Source organism: Micromys minutus, assembly GCF_963924665.1.
Source record: "Micromys minutus genome assembly, chromosome: 28".
NCBI lineage: Eukaryota > Metazoa > Chordata > Mammalia > Rodentia > Muridae > Micromys > Micromys minutus.
The window spans coordinates 13,158,767-13,180,894 of record NC_137963.1 but is presented as its reverse complement, the minus strand read 5'-3'; the positions used below and the strand labels follow the sequence as shown (position 1 = coordinate 13,180,894).

The window sequence follows — 22,128 nt, the reverse complement described above, 5'->3', positions numbered from 1 at the left end:
CTGAAAGGCCGAAGAAGCCAAAGTGTGAAGTTAATAGGAGATCATTACTGCAGTGAGATGTACACTCTTTCAAGAAGTGCAGACTCAAGGAATTTCACTTGGGCTTTTTTTTCTGATCCAGACACCAGTCAGAAGGTGAGTGACAATTGAGTTGAGGGCAGGCATTTCTCTCACAGTCATTGTCTTATCCTATCAATTATTATTGATTATTTATTATCAATCAACCAAAAGATTGATTACTCTCCCATTCATCAATCTTGTCTGAATACTACCCCTCATAGATACATAGGTATCTTTTAACAGTAGCAGATATTTCTTAATCTTGTCAATCTGACATCTAAGTCCAGTCATTAAAGCCATGTGTGGGCTTTGTATTGAAACTACCAAGGCACCATACAGATATGTTAATAGTATTATTACACTCTCATTAATAATGACAAATAAATGAAGTATCTGGGAGTGATTAAGTTCTGCCAATATAAGGTATATTCCTTATAGCTCATTATGTTCATTATTGACACATGCATGAAAACCTCTTTGTACAAGAACCTATTTCCATGTTCCTCATTCAGCCTTTTAAGAGACATTTTAACTGACCAGCAATGGCATTTTAGATTGAATGTGGTGAAATCGTACCCCAGCAAAAGCACAAAGCTAGGGATTTTACATCCTGCGTTCAAGACTGAGCTGCATTACTTCTAAGAGAATAATTTTCTTCTTTCATGTGTAATAGGGGGTTGAAAATAGCCTTCTCACTAGGCTATTGCAGCAATTAAATAAAGCTTTCACTGTATGCTATTAATACCAGTATTCTACATATACACACACATCAGAAAAAAGGGGGGAGGGGATGAGCCATGCAAGTGAGCAAACAAAAGTAGAATGGAGAGAGGGCTCAGGTGTCCCTTTTCAAAGCCAATTCCCCCTATGCTTCCTGCTCTAATGTGTCCCCTTTCATAAAGTGTTAAAGGGTGAAAAATGCACTTGTGTAAAATCCTTTTTATAACTTCCAGAGATACAAATATGCTCAGGCAGCATTTTTTTTTTTTTTTTTTTTTTTTTTTTTTTTTTTGCCATTCCTAATTAATTCCTAAACAAAGACCTAGACAAAAACAGCAGCTAGGTTTCCCAAAGCCAGTTAACCTCCTGGTGCAGAAACAATGACCCAGATGCTGCTAGAGCTTCACATCCTCATTTTTCACTTTGAACCACTCGAAAAGGCCCAATGGATTTGCACCTTCCCCGGAGCAGATGTCTGTAGGGTAGTTTTGAGTTACTGCTGGTAGCTGCTGACCTCTCAAAAGTCGGGAGACCAGTGAGAGTAGCCTTGGTTGGCACAGGCCAGACAAAATAAGTTTGGCCCTTCATTGAAATCATAGACTCCCTGATTTCAGAATCTACAATAAGTACAATTCCCAGGTGCCTGTGAGTAGTAATACCCACAATTACAATGAACTGAGTATCTACCAGTTGTCAGGCAAGATCATGGACATTATTCTTGAGCTATTTAATTTTCTTCGAAGTTAAGAGGTGAGATGCTGATTGCCCTAAATGTAAAATCTAATAAACAGGGTACTATAAACTCACATCAGTTGTGGCTACTTGTGTGAAACTTGTACAAGGTCAAGCCAATGAAGACTCTATCCCTAGTTAAGGGATATCAGGCAGCAGGGGGAAGAGGAAGTCATTTTATCGAAGTGTGGTTGTGATCAGGTTGACTTTGCTCTGGAAAATAGGCCTCCACCTGTGTGCACACATGTCTACAAACTGGACTTAGTATGTGCTTTCTCTTTTTAAGAACGTGAAGGCGGGAGAAAAGTGTACTTTAGGGGGGTAAGAGGAGGCACTTGGCAATAGATAGCCTTAAGATACACTGAAAACATGAATTGTATGTTATACTAAAAACTAGAAGAAAGAAATAGGAACATGGCATGAGCACTTAGAAGAGATTGACAACTTTCCAGCCTCCATTTGTCTAGTAATTCCTATAGGTGAGCTACCCACCACTTCATTCAAGTAGCCTTATAGAGGCTGGGATCCACTGATATAATCCACTGATATAAGGCTCTGTCAGGTTACATGTCTCATTCCAGGTATGACAAATGATTTCATTTAATATCATCTCTTAGGAGATTATGAAAATAATAACAAAAGAAAGAGACTCTTTCTCTGAGTTAGCATGTTTGCATTTTCACAGATAGCAGTCAATATACTAGTAGGAATACATGAGCACAAGATGCATAATCAAGCCAGGAAGAGCAGGGACAGGTAAAATTTTTGTACTCAGGGTTGTGGTGGAAGTAGAGGGTAGTAAAACAGGCAGATCTTTGTAGTTCTAGCACTACCTAATGTACACAGGAAGACTCAGGATAGCTTAATAGTAAGACCTGTCTTAAGTGGTAGGAAGAGGAAAGAAGAGGATAGATAGATAGCTAAATATATAGATAGATGATATATATATGATATATATATATATATATATATATATATATATAAAGAGAGAGAGAGAGGGAGAGGGAGAGAGAGAGAGAGAGAGAGAGAGAGAGAGAGAGAGAGAGAGAGAGAGAGAGAGAGAGAGAGGTGGATGGGTGGGTGGGTGGGTGTGGGTGGTTGGGTGGTAGGGTGGGTGGATGGATGGATGGATATATAGATAGGGAAGGTAGATAGATATTTAGACAGATAGATAGATGATAGATAGATAGATAGATAGATAGATAGATAGATAGATAGATAGATAGATAGATAGATAGATGATAAAGATGCACAGAAAAACACAGAGAGAAAGAATGCTGAATCTCAGTCTGAGGGCAGTTCTGTAAGTGGTTTTGGGCTTCCTCACTTTCTTCATTCATAAAACATGTGTATTCTCCAATATCTTTTCTCTGAGCTAACAAGAAGTTGCATAAAACTTAAGGAAGTAGCTAGAATATGATGAAGACCACTGGCATATGCTAAACAGTCTTAAAACTGCTACAGTGACCACATGTAGAGCTGTCACCTGCACAGTTGCCCCATATCCTCTGGATATGCATCAGTGCTGTATGCAGAGAAAAGGTCGCAGTGTGATAAATCCATCATCTGCTTCCCAATCTGACCAATTCAGTTACATACCAGACACCCATTCTGCCTGTCTTCTATAAACATTTAGTTCATCTCCATTTCTTTCTCCCAAATTTTGAGGTCACTGCAGCCACTAGAGATAGAAGTACATCACTCTCAGTTCTTACTTATATCAGCAAAATAATATACTTGCACAAAATATCATTAAAGAGTGGCTTGGAAGATATAAGTTAATTGCTTTATTGTCCTTGTGGCTTCAAAGACAAAATCAAAGTCCTAGAAAGGTAGATTTCTGATGAGGTCTTTTACCTATGTTTTGTGTCAACAGGTAGCTTCTCCTCTGTGTACATTCATGGCTGCTGTCTCTTCTTCTAAAGACATCATAAAACCCTAATGCTTACCTAATGACCTACATGACCTCCTTAAATACTCTGTCTCCCAATATAGCCACAGCAAGGTTAGGCTAAGGGCTTCAATTTATGGGCTTTCCTCTGCGGTCAGTCTATAACACCTGTTGTTCAGAATCTCAAAAAGTCATATCTACCCTCCCCTGAATCCACTCCTCCTCCATTTTCTCTACAGAAAAGAGCCAGCCTCAAAGAAATGACAATAAAACAAGACAAAACAACATACAATAAGATGGGTTAAAAAGTTTTATACTGAGACTGGACCAGGCAACCTAATAGAAAGGAAAGAGTCTCAAGCAGAGGCAAAAGAGTATGAGATACAATCACACCATTATCCAGGTAGCTTATTACAAAAAGCATTTACTTACTGACTTGCTTAACAACTTTCAGGGCATTAGTCCATGGTTGTCATGAGGAAGAACATGACAGCCATGAGGTAGGCCTGGCTCAGGAGTAGTAGCCAAGAGCACATATCTCTTCTGAACGTGGAAGGCAGTAAGAGAGTCTGGCCTAAGGATGGGCTCTTGAAACCTTAAGGCCCATTCCCAAGTGGCACATCTTAAACAAAGTCATATCCCTTAACCTTTCCCAAAACTCTCTACCGACTAGGAACCAAATGTTCAAGAATATGAATCTAATGTGGCCATTTTTATTCAAACCACCATACATAGCTACCTATATAATTCCATCCTTATGGAATTCCATCCTATGGAACATGAATTCAGGGCAGTCCTCAAACACTTCTTTCAGGCAGCAACCTGAGTATAAATAAATAAAAACTGATGGGGCACCCATGGAGAGAGCCGAGGCATGTGTGTGTGTGTGTGTGTGTGTGTGTGTGTGTGTTGGGTGTTCATATGCATACCATAACATGCATGTGGTTTCGAGAAGACAACATTCAAGAGTTAGTCCTGTCCATTAATCAAGTGGGTTCCAAAGACTGATGTAGGTCTCAAGCCTTGGGAGTTAGTGCCTTTACAGTTGACCATTCTCTCTGAGAATTTTAAAGGAAATGGAGACTGGGGGCTGGGGAGATGAGAACAGAGCAATTACAACTGACTTTCTTGGGAAGAGTAAAGATTTTGCTGCCAATGATGCAAAGGATCCAGCTTTCTTGTTAGCATTTTCTGAGGCAATGTAACTTGGGCAAGGCTAGCATAGTTGAGGCTCCTCAATGAATCAGTCTGTAAGATGGAGAGGCCACTGGATCATCATAGAGTTTTGTTAGAATTAAATGAAACTCTGTAGAACGAGCAAGCTGAGGATTTCTCTTTCCTTTTACCATGTTATGGGGCTAGTGGTTACTATTTTCTTTTGAACCTCTGCACATACCCTGGGATTTTAAACTCGTATTCAGTCAGGCAGACCAGGAATGGTGTCCAAGAAATGTTTGAAACAAGCACATCTGGTAGTTCTTTGTGTCATTGTTGGTAAGTGTACACTCTACTTCTTTTTTAAGGTACTCATATTAGATATGATTTGTATGGAGTATTGTATGGATGCATTGTTTGGTGTTGGAGTTTCTCAGGGCGTAGATATTGAATCTAGGGCTTCACACATGCTAAGCAAGCACTTTACTAATAAGCTTCAGCCCTGTCATTTTTATTTTTCCTTTGTTCTGCTCATGAGATAGAACTGTGCAAAATTATTCATTAGGACCAAGAAAGCCCTGAACTTGTGACTCTCTTATCGTAGACTTCCTAATGGCTGGGATTACAGGCATATGATACCAGGAATATTTTTTTTTCCCAGAGAAAGAGAAGTTCTTATTTATAGTCCAGACTGGGCTTGAACTACATAGCTCATGATTATCCTGCCTCAGTACCACAATGTACCTGACTTAAATGTTAAATTTAACATATATCATCTCAAAGAAAAGGGACCCTAGTATAGTGTTAGTAGAAAGTAATATAGTATGGCATAGTCATCATGGGAAAGAGTAAGAGGTCTCAAAAAAAATACTTGAAAGTGAACTAATACACTAAACAACCCCACCTTTTATTTTTTTTTTTTACAAAGGATAAATATTTTCTGCTATGCTCAGTGATACACTAACAATAAGTAGTACATATTAACAATATTAGACCATCTTAAAATTTCTAATGTTCAGTGACTAAAACAAGACAAGGACGGACCACACAAGTCAAATTAATATCAAAATATATGGCTTAAAATAAATACCATATTGCTAATATTGGATGAAACATTTTCCATTTCTGGACTTCAATTTTCCTCCCAGGTGATGCTGAAACACTATCATAAAGAAATGATGTGTAAATTAAGCAAAATAATGTATGTAATGCACATAGTTTTTCGACAAACTCATTTTCTAACAGATTTTGGAAAGAACATATAATACTTCCCAGCATGTCAAAACTACAGGTAGGAACCCAGCCCCCACCCCCAATTTCTCTGCATCAACTCCAACCTCACATTTGTTTAATCAAGCAATTTACAGGGGGTAAAATAATTAGTGGTTTTAAGTGTTTTTGATACAACCAGACACTGCAATCAGGATAAATCATCTCTGACATATGCCTAGATCCTTCAAATGACAGATGACAAACAAAAGAAGGGCAAGGTCCTTCCTCACAGGCAGAATCATTGAGTTAATGGAAGAATTATTGCCCCAGCAATCCACTCCAGTCCTATTGAAAGGAACGGTCCAATTTATCAAAGCTAAATGAACATTAATTGCAGCAGACTGGTAAGTTTTCCAGCCGCTACGACCTTCATTGAATTTTAATCCAAAACAGATAAGATTTTTTTCCCCATACAAGAGGAAACAACACAATTAGCAGAAAATGACATGGGAATATGAAACAGACTCACACAAGCAGTGCGCACTTGCACACACACACACACACACACACACACACACACACACACACACACAGATACTGATTCACTGTGACTCAAAATTCAGCACTAAGGAGGCAGCCAGATAAAAGTTAAACATGACTAACATATGCCTTGACTCTTCCCCCTCCTTCATTCAGGAAGGAAACTGGGGAGGCAGAAGGCAAGATGAAAAAGGTGGCAAGCAGTAATAGAGACAGAATTTCAGTTAACTGTTGTAATTAATGTTATGTCTCATTGGGGAGAGATTAGGAAAAAAACAGAGCGGGAAGGAAGGAAAAACAAGTATTATTTTGCTATTAAAGACGCCCTTGAGCTGGGGAACATCCGCAGAAGAAGTTTGAATTGGGTAATTGTTTGACTATCACTGAATCTGCAGACAGGATGATTATACCAGTGAAGTGAAATATGGTAGTGTGGAAACCCCACCAGATGAAGCTCCCTCCACACAAAGGACCAGACTTTCTGGCGATAATAGTTTACAGTAGGGGACAGAGATGTGCACAAACTGCCAAGCAACCAGGTTGGAAACCTAGTGTCACACACCTGTCACTTAACGCTGGAGCCCACTCGTGGAGTCCTGGAAGCATTGCTGTGTGTGTGTGTGTGTGTGTGTGTGTGTGTGTAAAAGAGAGAGAGAGAGAGAGAGACAGAGAGAGACACAGAAAGAGACACACAGAGAAAGAGAGAGACAGAGAGAGAGACAGAGACAAAGAGAGAAAGACAGAGACAGAGTCAGAGGGAGACAGAGACAGAGAGAAAGACAGAGAGATAGAGTTAGAGAAAAAGAGACAGTGAAAGACAGAGAGATAGACAGAAAGACAGAGAGACAGAATCAGAGAGAATCAGAGAAACAGAGACAGAGAGAAAGACAAAGAGACAGAAAGACAGAGAGACAGACAGAAAGACAGAGAGACAGAGAGAGATTGTGGAGTGAAATCTGCCCCAAAATCTATGTCAAAGTCAGAGGACAAGTTCAGGTGTCAGCCCCCACTTTCCACTTTGAGAAAGTGTCTTGTTTTCAGTAGCATCTGCTTGACTAAATTGCCTCATGGTGCATCTGTAGCTCTGCAGTTCTCTCATACTACCTCCTGTATCACTGAAGGAGAACTGAGATTACAAATGTATATGCCCTCATGTACAGTTTTTACATGGGTTCCAGGGATGAGAGTTCAGGTCATCACATTGACATAGCAAATGCTTTCTCTACTTACTCATCTCTCCAGCCCTAAAAGCGTTGCTTTTATGGCTCACATTCACTCTGAGATGCTAAGCATAGATCAGATGAGTTAAACATTATCATAGTGGATAGAGGTTGGTCATAAAGAGAATGCACCATGCTTCTGCAGTGCAGTAAATCTCATAGAATCAAGTAATCCAGGAAATGAGCAATGATACAGCATTGCTACAGGAAACACAGGGTTTCACCAAAATTTCCTACAAATATTCTTAGTGTGTAGTGGGTGGGGGGATTCCAGATTATAATTCAGGGACCTCTATATACAATGGTTTAGCTACTCTGGCTCCTTCAAAAAGTCCAGTATGCAATGATTGCTCAGTCCTTCCTTTCCTTTCTGTTCTGGGCAACTTGGAAGATTTCCAGTTATATATTTGAAGATTATCCCTCATAGGCCTTATCTAACATTTTCTTGCAATTAAATGGATACAGTTTGAACTAGGAGACTTTTCCTAATGCCTCAAGGCAAGTGGTTTATGCCATTGGCATACCGTTTAATTGAGTGGGATAAACCTGAATGCTCAAATGAGATAATATTGTAGGTTAAATGGAGGAACCCAAGAAGATACTGTCTACATCCTGTCTGTGCAGGTGTTACCCTATTAAAACAAACAAACAAAAAAACAAGCAAGCAAGCAAACAAAACCAATGAAGACTTAAGTAAGGACCTTGCAAAAGGAGACCATTAAGGTGTGCCCTCAACCCAGTGAAAAATATGTTTATGGGAGGTACCGAATTAAAAAGGACCATAGGAAAGAGACAAGGAGGAACATCCAGGAAGAAACTTGATTGAAGGAGCTCCAAGCTCAGGAACATCAGGAGCTGTATGAAAGCTGGAAGAAAGCAGAGTATCCTTTCGAGCCTCTGGAAGCAGGGCTGCCTGGATTACATCATGCACGGTTTTAGATTCCTGGCACTTAAAGTATATAGGACACATTTACAAGGCTTTAACCCCCCCCCACACACACACATATACAATATATACAAACATAATACATAATACAATGTATTATGGTAGCCTAAAGAAACAAATGGAATTGGTAGTAGTCATACTTCAGCTTAGAAACATCACTGTTTTCTTCTGGTAATTCATAAATGTCCAGGGCAAAGTTACTTTGACGCTGTAAATACCCTGTTGTTTTCAACATTATTCCATTTGTCTTAGTACACAAGGTGGAGCTGGTCAGCAGTAATTACTACAGTGGTAAATGCTTGATAGTGGGATTCTATTTTCCCATTTCCTCTGTATTTATTAATTGGAAGTTCTGTTGTAAAAAAGGGCTGTCCCTTCTGCCCCATTTATTTACACAGTTCATTACTTCTAACAGTATCTGAAAGTCGACGTTCTTAAATGCAGCCCAACTTAACTCAGAAAATATTTAAAGAAAAGAAAATTTAGAGACTAAAGAAAAAGGATTCACTGAGCTCTGTGCTAAGATGCTTTAAAGACAGTTTATTACTTATTCTGCCCTCAGCCCTGAGAAACAATATGGTCTCCAAGGTCTAATTTACAACAGAGGAAACAGTGAATATTAGAGAGATTTAGAACCCCACCTAATGGCAAACAACCAAAAGGACAGATCCAAATTGAATACACAGCTGTCTCTCTCCAAGACTGCATCTCTTCTTATTAGACCGAGCTGTCTTTTGAGCACAGAAGATGAAGGGAGAAAGGAAAAGTAGACTCCGCCAAGGTACCACCAACCTGATTTCAGCACTCACATTTAATGTACACTGAGTCAAGTCATGTACACACACACACATACACACACACACACACACACACACACACACACAGCAGGAAGAGGTATTAAAGGAACACAGTATAGTAGCCCTGAGTTCCTGAAGGAGAATAAATTATTCAAGGAGAGGTGAGAGTACAATGGTTTTGTCATTCTAGTTTGTATATGTGGGGGAATTACCAAGTATACAATCTCCCTTTCCTCTGCCCTCCCCTCAATTGTAATCCTTTGCATGAACTACCTGTCACCTTCTCTTCAAGCCACCGCACTGCCTCCAAACTGACATTTCCTAATGTTTTCTTCTCTGACCCATAGTCTATGAAGCTCACCATATACCATCCTCACTGTGCAGAATGCTTCCGGTCTGTTCCTGACATCTTCGTCACCACTCACTCCAATATCCTGCCCTGCACCATCCAACATCACTCCTCTTGCTCCTTGTGCCTCTGGTAGTTGGTACTCAGCTGCTATAGACTAGTTTCTCAATTAAATACAGACAGTTGTCTACTTTTCCTGTCTGGAATTTTCTCTGCCACTTTCTACCTCTTTCAAACCAAGATGTAGTTCTTGGCCAAAAGCCTCAAAGGAACTATCTACAGGACCCTCTCTCCAGCTGAGTCCCTCTGTCTCCAGGATGCTTTGATCACCCTTGCCACAAAAGGCTTCATGCATACTGCCTCCTTATTTTGTCTTTCCTTTCTTTTCTGAAGGATTAATTTGTTTCTTTTGCTTAGTAATTTTTTTTTTAGAACTTCATACAGAACACTGCAGCTACATCACATCTGCCCTTGCCTTTTGCCCAACTCCTCTCATACACCCTCCACTACTTCTTGTTTATTATTGTTCACACACACACACACACACACACACACACACACACACACACACACACATCCACCGAACCTACTGAGCCCATTCTTGTCTCCTAAAAAGTGCATACATATATAGAGGACTTAGTACTGGGGATTAGACAAACTATATGGGAGATTGTTTCAGGAGGAAACTGAATTTTTTCCTCTCTCAGCAGGCGCTGACCACCTGTAGTTCTTCATTTAGAAGAAGAACTCTCACTTTCTGACCAGGAAAGTAAAGATGGCTGCAATCTGTTGCTGTTTGTCATGATTTGAGTGCATATCTCCTAGAGAGAGCTGCTTCCTGCACCAGTGGCTCTGCAGTTGGCCATGGGATGGATGTGTTTTGGCCCACGGAAAGTGAAAGAAGCAACATCTGAGCATCAGATACATTTCTGTATTTTCCTAGATTCCCACCAGCTGCCTTGCTGATTCGCTCTGCCATGTAAACCAAATGTCTCTGACTGGGGCTCTGCTTCAGTCAACATTCCAGAATGACAGGAATAGTAGAACTGAGTCACAGCCCCTACAACTTCACACATTTCACATGTACGAGAAACAAGATGGCCAGTCCTTGAGTCTTAAGGGAGAATATCTGCAGAACATATAACTGAATGATCTACGAAAGAAAGATATTGGGAAGTGAAAGGTGTTCCACCTTTAATGTCCCAGTAGGTGTTTATAGTTCTGTTGCTTTGGGAATATTATTAATCCTTCCATATAGATTTTCTCCACTTGATACTATGATTTTAATTTTATTTCTATTGTGTAAATGACCAAACGAATAACTGGGAATGGGAAGATGACTATGTACCTGTCTGTAGCTGGTTGCTAACTACATCTAAATTATAAGCCAGGATTTTAAAAAATCTCTGTCTGTGAATTTCTTGATGATGACAATCGAGGTTGTCCTCTGGGATATACATGCAGTGCATAAATGTATATGGGCACCCATACAAACTAAGCATATACAGACATGGACACATATACCACAGATCTTTAAAAAAAACTGCTTAAATTGTTTGTTTTTTTTTTTTTTCTTCTACTAGGTAAGATTTTCATTGTTATTTTGTATAGATATACCTATCTATAATTAAATATCTGATAAAATCAGTGACTGCAGGAATTAGTGATATGTTGTGAATGAGTGAAAGCACTTATTAGAACAATGATCTACAGCCATATTTTACAAAAAGATTTAATAAGTAGTATCCAAATATAACACAGATCCTTCAAATTAAGCTACTGACTAAGAATTGTAATAATAGTTAATTAGGTTTATGTGGCATGTTATATTCCTCAAAGCATTTCTTAGATATTATGACATCAGAGAATCATAGATCATCTAAATTTGAAAGAAATACAACAGTCCTTCTATCTTTTAATTTTTTTTTAGAATTCTAATGCTTGGGCTTCCAACCTTGGCTGATACAGCTGTAGATTGTCCCAAAGCTGTTTGTATTTTAATGTTAATTCCACTTCCCCAAGAAGGACTGCCTAGTCACAAGATTCCAACTGAACCTTTCCATTTTAAGTAGTAAAATGAAGTAAAGCCAGTGACTGGGCAGGGTGAAAGGGGTGGAGAAAAGTGAGATCTAAGAGGTCAAAGGACAAGAGGTCAGAGGTCGAAGAGGTGGGGAGAGGTGAGAGGACAGAAGATGAAGATAGTGGCAACATGGAGCTTCCAAAGGACCAGCTAAACCCAGGTGATATTTATTGGTGTTAAAAAGCTATGAACATCAAGGATTTTATAAGTATAGCATTTTATATGAAGGGTGGTGAGTACCTTCTCTATTTGATGTAATCTTGTTGTTCAGAAGGTTTGTGAATTGAGAGTTGAACATATAAACCTGTATGAAAAGCTATCAGGCATTACAGTTGTGTTTGTGTGGGATTTTGGGGTACAGAAATACCCCAGGACAGAAGCAGAGAAAAGGTGGTAGTCAACTGCCAAGGAAAGGGAGTTGAGCAGATGAGTTGGGCTGGTGGTGGCTCAGACTGGGAGCCAGAGGAGCTTGTGGCTCCGAACTAAAACCAGTCCTGAGTGAGACCTCAGGGCCAGTAAAGAGGTAAACCATTATTTTATTGTTTAATATTTTTGTTTGCTTCTTTTTGTGTTTGTTTGTTTTTTTGTTTTTAGAATTATTTTTTTGAACAACTTTATTTTAAAAAACAAAGATAAATGAACAAATTTTAAGCATTTTTGCATAAAAGTATATGAATACATTTTTGTCAGTGCTTGGCTTTTTTTTTGTTTCCAAAGGTTTGATAGTGTGCATTAAGGTCTTACTAGTTACAATGAACAAAAAGTACATGTAAAATAGGATGTAACCCAGAATTAGTCAAAGTTTTCTTGGTGTGTAAGGATTGAGCATAATGTTTTTTTTTCTTGAACTTCACACAGTCTGTGAGTTGTTTCTGGGGTGTTCAGAGCTTTCTGGGGTTACTATCCCATTATCAGTGACTGCATATTATGTCTGTTCTTTTGTGACTGGGTTATCTCGTTCAGGATGATTTTCTCTAGATGCAACCATTTTCTTCAAAATTTCGTTAAATCATTGTTTCTGGTAGCTGAGTAGTACTCCATTGTGTAAATGTACCAAAAATTTTGTATCCATTCATCTACTGAAGGACATCTGGGTTCTTTCCAGCTTCTGGCTATTATAAATAGAGCTCCTATGAACATTATGGTGCATGTGTCTTTGTTGTATATTGGAGTGTCTCTGGGGTATATGCCCAGAAGTGGAATAGCTGGATCTTCAGGTAGTATTATGTCCAATTTTCTGAGGAATCACCAGACTGATTTCCAGAGTGGTTGTATCAGTTTACAACCCCACCAACAGTGGAGAAGTGTTCCTCTTTCTCCACAACCTAGCCAGCATCCGCTGTCATCTGAGTTTTGGATCTTGGCCAATCTGACTGGTGTGAGGCGAAATCTCAGGGTTGTTTTGATTTGCATTTCCCTGATGGCTAGGGATGTCGAGCACTTTCTTATATGTTTCTCAGCCATTTGATATTCCTCAATTGAGAACTTTTTGTTTAGCTCTGTGCCCCATTTTTTAATAGGGTTGCTTGATTCTCTAGTGTCTAGCTTTTTGAGTTCTTTCTATACCTTGGATATTAGACCTTTATCTGATGTGGGGTTGGTAAAGAACTTTTTCCACTCTGTTATTTACTGCAACATACTGCTATGGAAACAAGGTTTGCACTGCATGCTAGCTGAGCCATTCCATTGTGAAAGCTCAAGTATATTGGGAGATAGTCTATGTTGCTATTGTGATTCTGGTGTCTTCTAGTGTTTCCTCATGGGGGTCCAACAGATCACACTTGTAGCATTTCCTGTGGGGAGCTACATACTTCTGTTTTTCTAAGAGAAAAGTGCCTTCAAAAGTTGTTAAAATATCAAACTATACATTTCATTTCATCCGTCTTATAAAAACATTAGTTCCAAAAAAGACCAAAAGTTTTTTCTTTCCAGAAAACTACATGACAAAAGATATTGATCTCAATCTGTTTCTTTAATAACTTCTGTGAAGATCTATAAAACAAGACATGGTACATCAAAATGAAATGATATCATTGTTTAAGCAAAGTATGGACTGAAGTTATAATGTCCAACCCTGTGAAAAAACTTGAAACTATTTTTGCTATAAAAATTATTGATAATTGCAAAAATAAATATATCCTAAAAACTCAATATAACAGTAGCCCCAACAAAATATAATAACAAACAAACAAACAAAACCCATCTAAATGCAAAGAAAAACAAGAAATTCCGATCACTTTTTTTGGGTAATTTTGCATCTAATCTTAAGGCCACCTGGAACAGGCAACAAAATTTTGATCACATTTGCTAGTTGACTTTACATTTAACCTTAAGGCCACCTGGAGCAAATGAACTCTTCCATTCCAAATAAGCTACCTTTCAAAAATTACTCCAAGCAACTAAAGAATGCTGAGAGCGGGAGAAATAGGTATTTTCTAGGGTAGAGCATACCAAATGGTTACCAAATGCCCAGCTCCAAGAACATATGTGCAGAGCAAGCAGGTTATATTTAGAAGTATATTTGTAGATGCATATGTTTATGAAAAAAAACAATTAACAAAAGAGAGGCCATGGATTTAAAAGAGAATAAGGAGGAGTTTGTGGGAGGGTTTAGAAGGAGTAGAAAAATAATGTGCTTATATTATAATCTAAAAGAAAAAAACAAGAAGTCTATTTAAAAAGAATAAAAACAAACCCTTTGTTTTCATTTACAGATTCAGATGCCAAAGAGACCTGGGAGAATGACTGATACTGAGAGTTGTTTCCGACAACAAAGCAAAAGATACCTAAAGGATTCAAGCCAAGAGCCTGCTCTGATGCCATACCTGAAGGCAAATTGCTCAGCTTCTTCTGGCTTTCTATTGCCCTATCATAAACTGTTGGCATGCATAGGCACCTCTCTCCCAAACTGACAAGGTTCCAAGTTCTATCAAGTGGATACCCCATAAATAACAGGCATGATAAACCCTCACTACTGCTAACATTTTAATAACAGCTTTTCTTTTTGAGCACTAGCTGTCAGGCACTCAGCCATGTAGAATCGTGCCCAAAAAACACAGACTCTCAATTTGGACAGACTGGAGTTGGAATCTCAGTTTCAATATTTCTTGGTGATATGCGTGAACAGGCTTCAAAAATCTCACAAACTACCAGGTTTCTTGTCTGAAAATGGGGGTAAACAACAGAATCTCCATTTAGAGGCTTTGCTGTATTAAACAAAATGGTCCAAGTGTTGCCATTAGACTGCCTGGCAGCAGAAACTTCTTCATGCCTGTGACTATATCTCTTCATTGTAGAGGGTACTCGTAAGTGGAGCCTCAATTGACACTGAGGAAAACTCCTTAAGCCATGGGGAATATCATCCAATTTTATGGGTGACACAGGTAATGTGACCAAAGATAAAAAGGTAATGACAGAGATAGCATTCAAATTTGGAATCACCTTCTAAGCCATAAACCCCATTAATCTGACCATGAGTTCCACATAAGAGGGAGTAATTGTAAGATGTCATTTGTGGTACAGTAGCATTTAAGCCAACAGCAAAGAAGACACATGGTAGTCAGTATATTGCACAGGTGAGAAATACAAATGAGTATGTTTAATCTTTTTAACCTATGCATGTTCAAAATCTCACAGAAAATAATTTCATTAATATTAAAGGTGTTTTTTTTTGTTTTCAGTTTTTATTTTGTTTTGTTTGTTTGATTTTTTTTTGTTTGTTTACTTTTCATGATTGTACCCAAGTTGAGATCCGGCAAGGATTGTGTATGATAATACATGTTAAAAAGAATTAGCAAAACAGCCCAGCATATAGCAAATACTCAAAAGAAATGTTAGGTGTTACAACAATTTTCTCTCTATCACACAGCAATAGAGCAGCACAAATAAGAGACCAGTGTCTTCATACTCCTTGAAACATTCACTGCTGTAATGGTAATATTAATATCCATTCTCTCTGTGGGCTCACTGTATGCATAATAATGTTCATCACTATCTCTATATGTTCTTCTCTCTGAGATTCATACCATCAGTATGGTTTTGTAGGTTAAAAAAAAAAAAAAAAAAAAAAAAAAAAAAAAAAAAAAAACCTATGTCTGAGTGATGTTAAAGGATCCAGTCAAGATAAAAGTGAGAAGCAAAAGGAGGTATGGGTGAGGAAGAGAGGTAAATTAAGAGCCAGCTGAGTTGAATTCCACATAATTTGTTTTCTTTTGGCCATTAGGCTTCCTGCATGCCTGAGGCTGATAGAAGGAAATGACAATCCACTGTCTGGCCCAGGTTCACCAATAAGGTTCTCTATTATATCATCCTTTAGGACACTGATAATCAGGTGGTAGTCCACTTGGGAATTACACAGATGCTAAGTACAGGATGTAAGGAGCCTAAAGAGCATTTGCCTCCTCCTACACAGCCATAGATTATAGAAGGCTACAGATGTAGAGAATTGAGTTTTTGTCCTTAATGCTGAGGGAAGGAGACAGAAGTTAAAGATTCTTGCCTCTTACCCTTGTTTGAGATTTCAATGTATGACTTTGGTCCTCTTACAAAACATCTCAGATGTTGACCAAAGATAAAACTTACAGCTCATGAAGTAACCATGCGACATGAGCCTGGAATTCGGGGAAGCATGTTCCCAGAATTGTCTCCACGCTAAAGAGCCATGAAGTAAAATTTCCAAGTCTCAGACTTTTTATCTTTGCAATTAGAGTCCCCAGTCATTTGGGAAGCCATTCTCAGTGTTCATCAAAGCAAATGCTTCCCTTTGTGTTATTGCTGCATTTTACGTAGCAATGAGAACAAGGACAGAGACCATAGCATTTAAAGTACTGACCGTTCAGGGGACCCCAGGCAAGGATAAGCATAATGTGAAACTCAATTTTCTCATTCACAAATAAGGGGAGCATAATAACTTTGAATACCTCTACCTTTTCAATGGAACTGCCTCCTAGTCACAAAAGTGAATGTCCTTAATTAGCTCTGATCCAAGCCTTTATGATTCAAGGACTTAGTGTAGTTGCACATATTACTACAACATATACCCCATGGGAAAAAAAGACAGAGAAATTAAATACTTGATACAACAAGATAGTGGGGCAAGAAAATGTTGTACACAGGCTCTAGAGCCCTAGAGTCCTGCCTCATAATATTCCTAGAGACAGGTACTATCTTTGAGAAGCCACCTTTGAACATCTAGTGTATCCAAGATATAAGTGTCCTTGCAATGGGTAAGGAGACAGTAAAAAATCTCTCTAGATCCTCACTAGTGGACCACAAGTTATAGGTGTGTGTGTGTGTGTGTGTGTGTGTGTGATGTACAGAGTATGCCAACTTTTCCATTCTGTCTTCTGCAGGTAAATCCTGCAGGGAATTTCAGTGATATTTGATTCACATTGAGTTATTATTTTCAAACTGAATTTTCTGAGCAAAGAGAAAGATGTAAGGGATTTGATACTGAGGGGACTGGATTACTGGAATAGACACTAGGCTAGGAATCAGAAGAGGTACACTTAGTACTCATTTATAATTAAGATAATCTGATATGGGTTACTGGGTTACAGGAAAAATGCATGCAAGTAAACATTATGGCATAGGATGAAATGCATTTAATAAATATTAATTGAAGCTGAGGCTCATGTCCAAATATTAAAGACAGAAGAGCAATCACATTCTCCAGCCCTTCCAACATCAGGTGCTAATTCAAAGCCCATGGGAACTAAGCAAGTATACTGAAGTGGTATTTACAAATTTGCACCCCAAAATTAGCATGCACGCACCTACTTGGGTTGGCATGTGGCTGCATCATTTGCTAAATATATACATGTATATGCAAAAGTCTACCACACACATTCCATGAATAACACAAAGGCCTTGATTTGTTCTTCCACGTGCTGAGCACTTGTTAGGTCCAAAATTAACATTGCTATCTAGCTGGGGTATGCGTACATTTTTCTAAAAAGAGAAAAATTCCACGATCTCACTCAGCCCTAATCAGAACATCTATTGCAGTGTTTGTTGAAGAGAAAATAAAGCAAAGTTCTATTCCACTGCAGAATTTCACTAGTTACTCTTGATAGAAGAAAGAACTAACCAAAGGAGTAAGAGATCACTCACCTTTCTGAGCTCTGCCTTTCTCTTTATATGTGGGAAATATCTTTTCCTATTTTTGTTTACTTGTTAGTCCATTAAATGTAAAAAAAATTGGAAATAACTTAAGATTGGCTTTGAAGAGTATAATAATTTGAAGCGGGGATAAGGAGTAATGTATCAGAGGCTACCCCAAGTCTGTCTGATGTACTTTCTGTATACTGGATGTGTTTTGTCCCCTAGCTTTCTATTCACAAGGCAATAACAAATTGGGCTGAAGGTATAGTACAGTTGGTAGAATGGTTGCTTCACAATAATAAAATTCTAATTGTGTTTCCTAAGAATCCCCATTAAAAAGTCAAGTATGGTAACATGTACATATTGTCCCAGAACTTAGAACTCATTATCGAAGGATTCAAGAGGTTGCCATCGGACAGTCTAGTAATTCCCTAAGCTCCAGCTTCAGGCAGACACAGTGTCTCAAAATGTGAAAACAGATATCTGGGGAGGGAGGACAGGTAGTGCTAACTTCTGGTCCCACACATCCATCTGTCCAATGCTCAGTTGATTCTAGTAGGCTCCTCAGAAGGGGCAACAGATTTAAAGTGTTATACCATTCAACATACCTAGAAGATACCTTTGCATCTTTGTGCTCCTAATTTTATCTCTAACATGCAGTTGATTTGCCACACTTTATGCATTCTTGTTTCACTACTATGAGGTAATTTTCATAAATGTGGACAGCACAGTTCTGGACAAGTGAGAGATATTCAATACAGACTCGGATTGTAGAGATAGGAGAGTCTGTGGGACTCGGTGCTGGCTTGAATGCTCAAGAACAGTTCTATTGCTTGATCAATTTGGCACATGGGGTAAACTTTGTTTGTTTGGTTTTTTTGGTTGGCTTTTTGTATCCCTTCAGAATACTCAACAACAAAAATGCGGGAAGAATAGAAACATCATCCTAAGTGGCTGCACTGTCCTCATCAGACTCATTTCTTCTTTCTAACTTGTAGTAGTCCTGAGGCATAAAGCACTTGGGAAAGTGATTCCTGTTCATTTTACTCCATTTTTGTTTGCTCAGTAATTTGTAGAGAGACCAGATCTATTCAAAAACACTGGACCCCACCCCTCATCCAAGCAAGAGAAGCAAATGACAGATGTTAAACAGCTATTGCAAGATATGTCAGCCTAAAGGTCAGAGTTGAATGCCCTTTATTCTCTCCGCTGATGTGCAGTTAGCATTCACAGCTGACAGATGATAGATGTGATTGTGACAGTCCAGGTGACACCACAGACTCCACCTGAACTTCTGAGTACCACTCTGTCTTCTTACAAGGAAATACTACTATCCTTTCATCTGCAGAATAATTCATATTTCTTTCCGTCTTGAACCCTCTTCCCGTATCCAGCTACTCACCATCACGGAAATGTGGAGAATATGCATCTGTTCCTCAACAATCTCCGAGGGCTCCTGGAGTGTGGGAGCAGTGGCCTGGGCCAGCTGCCCAGAGCTGCTCATGGAAACGTGGAAGTACAGTGTGCCATTCTCCAGCCACTGCTGTCTCCAGTGAACCAATGAAATGTCCGCTGCTGTGCCAGACATCTCTGTAAGATAAGATTGAAGGCTCTGGGTAAGATATGTGCCATGATTTGTGCTCTGGAAGCAAAGCTGCTGCACACAGTCATGAACTCAGAAACCTATTATTTTGTTATGATACTTTGCTTATACCACCTATGATCCAGCAGTCACCACTTCCATATAGATAGAAAAGTATGGCCCACATATTCATAAAGTAACACAGTACCAGAGGTACCACTTTATCTTGGTGTGTCCAGTGCAACTTTTCTATGAACTGGTGAATGAGAAGGTGATTCTTCTCCAACAGTGGAGTGAAACTAAGCACAAAAATAAACGTATTACAGTTTTTTTTTTTTTTAAGTTGTACAACTAGCAGAAATAAAAGGAAAAACATTATTGGGTTCGTGTATGAATTTTACAGACACTGATCAGAAAGTCCTTGAATAACAGCTGAAAAGACACAAAAGAGTATTTGGTTTGGTTGAGGTTCTAAAGTCATCTCTTATTAACGAAAGGGACTGGAGAAATCTGATCTTATAAAACTTTCTCAACTGTTGATATACACAAGTTCAAGTTTTTTCTGGTCACGGTATGTTACGAACACCAAATCGAGAAAGCTTTGTCTCAGATATCTCCAGTGATTAACAATAATTGAAAGGGAATGAGTGATGGTTCAGTCAGTTAAGTGATTGTCATGCATGAGAGAGAACCTGAGATAGGATTCCCCCAGCACTCTTCTTAAAAATTTCAGGTGTAGTACATGCTCCAGATATTGGAAGTGGAGAGAATGAGACCCCTGGAGCTTACTAGTCAGTTAGTAAAGCCATATCAGTGGGTTCCAGATTCAGAAAGCAACTCTCTAAATAAACTTAAGATGGGAGTTATCTGAGGATGATACCCAACATTGACTTCCTGAAACCACGTACACATGTAGATATGTACTTCCACACACATATATGATTGAATATACATTCCTTTCTCTCTCTCGGTTTCTGTCCCTGTCTCTCTGACACACACACACACACACACACACACACACACACACACACACACACCGAGAGAGAGAGAGAGAGAGAGAGAGAGAGAGAGAGAGAGGGAGGGAGGGAGGGAGGGAGGGAGGGAGGTATTACACAGTTCTACTAAGTCATGTAACTTGAAGGAAATACTTAGGCCTTCCTAGTAATTTGTTGAATCAGATCTCCTTTTAGTTTGAAGATCCTAGCTCTGTGCACTTTTATTTGTTCATAAATACATTTAGAAATAACATATGAATGAATAGTACTTAAACTAAGTATTATATTGCCACCATAATTGCTTATTAGGCAACAAGAGTGATGGAAGAGGCTTCAAAAGTATTTGCTTAGGAATGATAAATTGTATTCTTAGTGCCTTTTACAAAAGCAAGACATGCCTGGAAACCTCTCAAAAGGACAAACTCTGTGAGGGCATCTTATGAATAAAGGAGTTGTAAGATGGGCTTCTAGGAGAATTACCAGTTCTTCACTCAAATCAGAATTGTTTTGGAAGCCAAATAGTTGTGCCCATAAGAAGATCCTGTAAGGTCACCTCACAAAGGTAAGTAGATTATATTAGCCCAACCAAATTCCATTGGATTTTCCTCATATTCTACAATCTCAAAGGACTTGACTTGCTTGAGGTTAGCTGTTGTAGTAAATATTAAAATTGAATGACTATCTCTTTATTGGCCCCCGCAGACTCACTCTGTGGACCCTGCTTTTGGTATGAGGTTGTGCGCACAGACTCCATCACTTGGTCCATGCCACCACCTCCACATGATTCTCTTCTCAGTGGTTCAGTCAGCCTGCCCTACTGCCTCTGTCCCCTGGTGAAATTACTGCCCCAGTGTCTTCTTTCCTCTATTGCCTGTCACAACATCACTTGAAAGCCCGGTAACTTTCCAACTGGGTTTATATAATAGATTCTCAACTCATAAACCCTCTACACAATAAGATTACATCCAATAGACAAAGATACAAACTGCCTTTCCATGTGAGATAAAGACCTATAGAATCTCTTTAAATATTTATGTCTAAGTATGTCTAATTTTGGCCATCAGAATCTAAGTCTGCTTTCCCTGGCTCAATCTTGATTTTGTTTTTATCAAACACTGTTCCTCTTCCGTTTTCCTCCCTTTATTCTGCCTACCTCTCCACTGTCCAGTCGCATATCGACTTAAAATAAATCTACAATTAGCAATCAGAAGTCCTTAGGGAATGTGTTTCTTCCACTGAGTACGCACTAAGAGAAAAGTTAGTTATAAATTTTAAATTAGTTATTGATTTATAATCATCATAATAATTATTGATATGGATAGAGTCTATTTCAGTCTTCAGTTGTTATAAAACAATTCTGGAGATATTCTTGATGGTGTTTTTATATTTTCCAATGTTTCAGTCAATTGGTGAATCCTTGAAAAGACAGCGAGCATTCCAGCCTTCTCCTAAACTCAATCCAGCCTCTTTGAATGAAGTACTGTGCTCTAGTTTTCTGACTTCTTGCAAATGCATCTTAACTTGGCTACATCCTTCCCCCTTGGCTCCCTGTTTATTCTTAACCACAAGCTACAACAGAAGTCACCTCACAGTACTGAACATTCTATTCTACAATCCTCTAGGGCCTCCCTATTTCCAAATAAAAGTGGTCAGAAAATGATGAATTATTATTCTAAGGGCATACAGTCTTGGATTGCTTGAACGATCATATGAAGATGAAGAAGAGATGGAGGTAATTAATAACAGT

At 38.8% G+C, this 22,128-nt stretch overlaps 1 protein-coding gene across 4 annotated transcripts in view; it reads right to left on the bottom strand.

The window, feature by feature from the left end:
- Positions 1 to 22,128, bottom strand: part of ASTN2 (astrotactin 2) — a gene marked incomplete at both ends in the record, with an annotated part of 945,572 nt that overhangs the window by 801,040 nt on the left and 122,404 nt on the right. For all 4 annotated transcript variants that reach the window (XM_080940102.1, XM_080940100.1, XM_080940099.1 and 1 more), the window contains one exon: positions 19,207 to 19,394. In XM_080940102.1, coding sequence (XP_080796228.1) covers positions 19,207 to 19,394 — 188 coding nt within the window. The remainder of the gene's footprint in view (positions 1 to 19,206; positions 19,395 to 22,128) is intronic.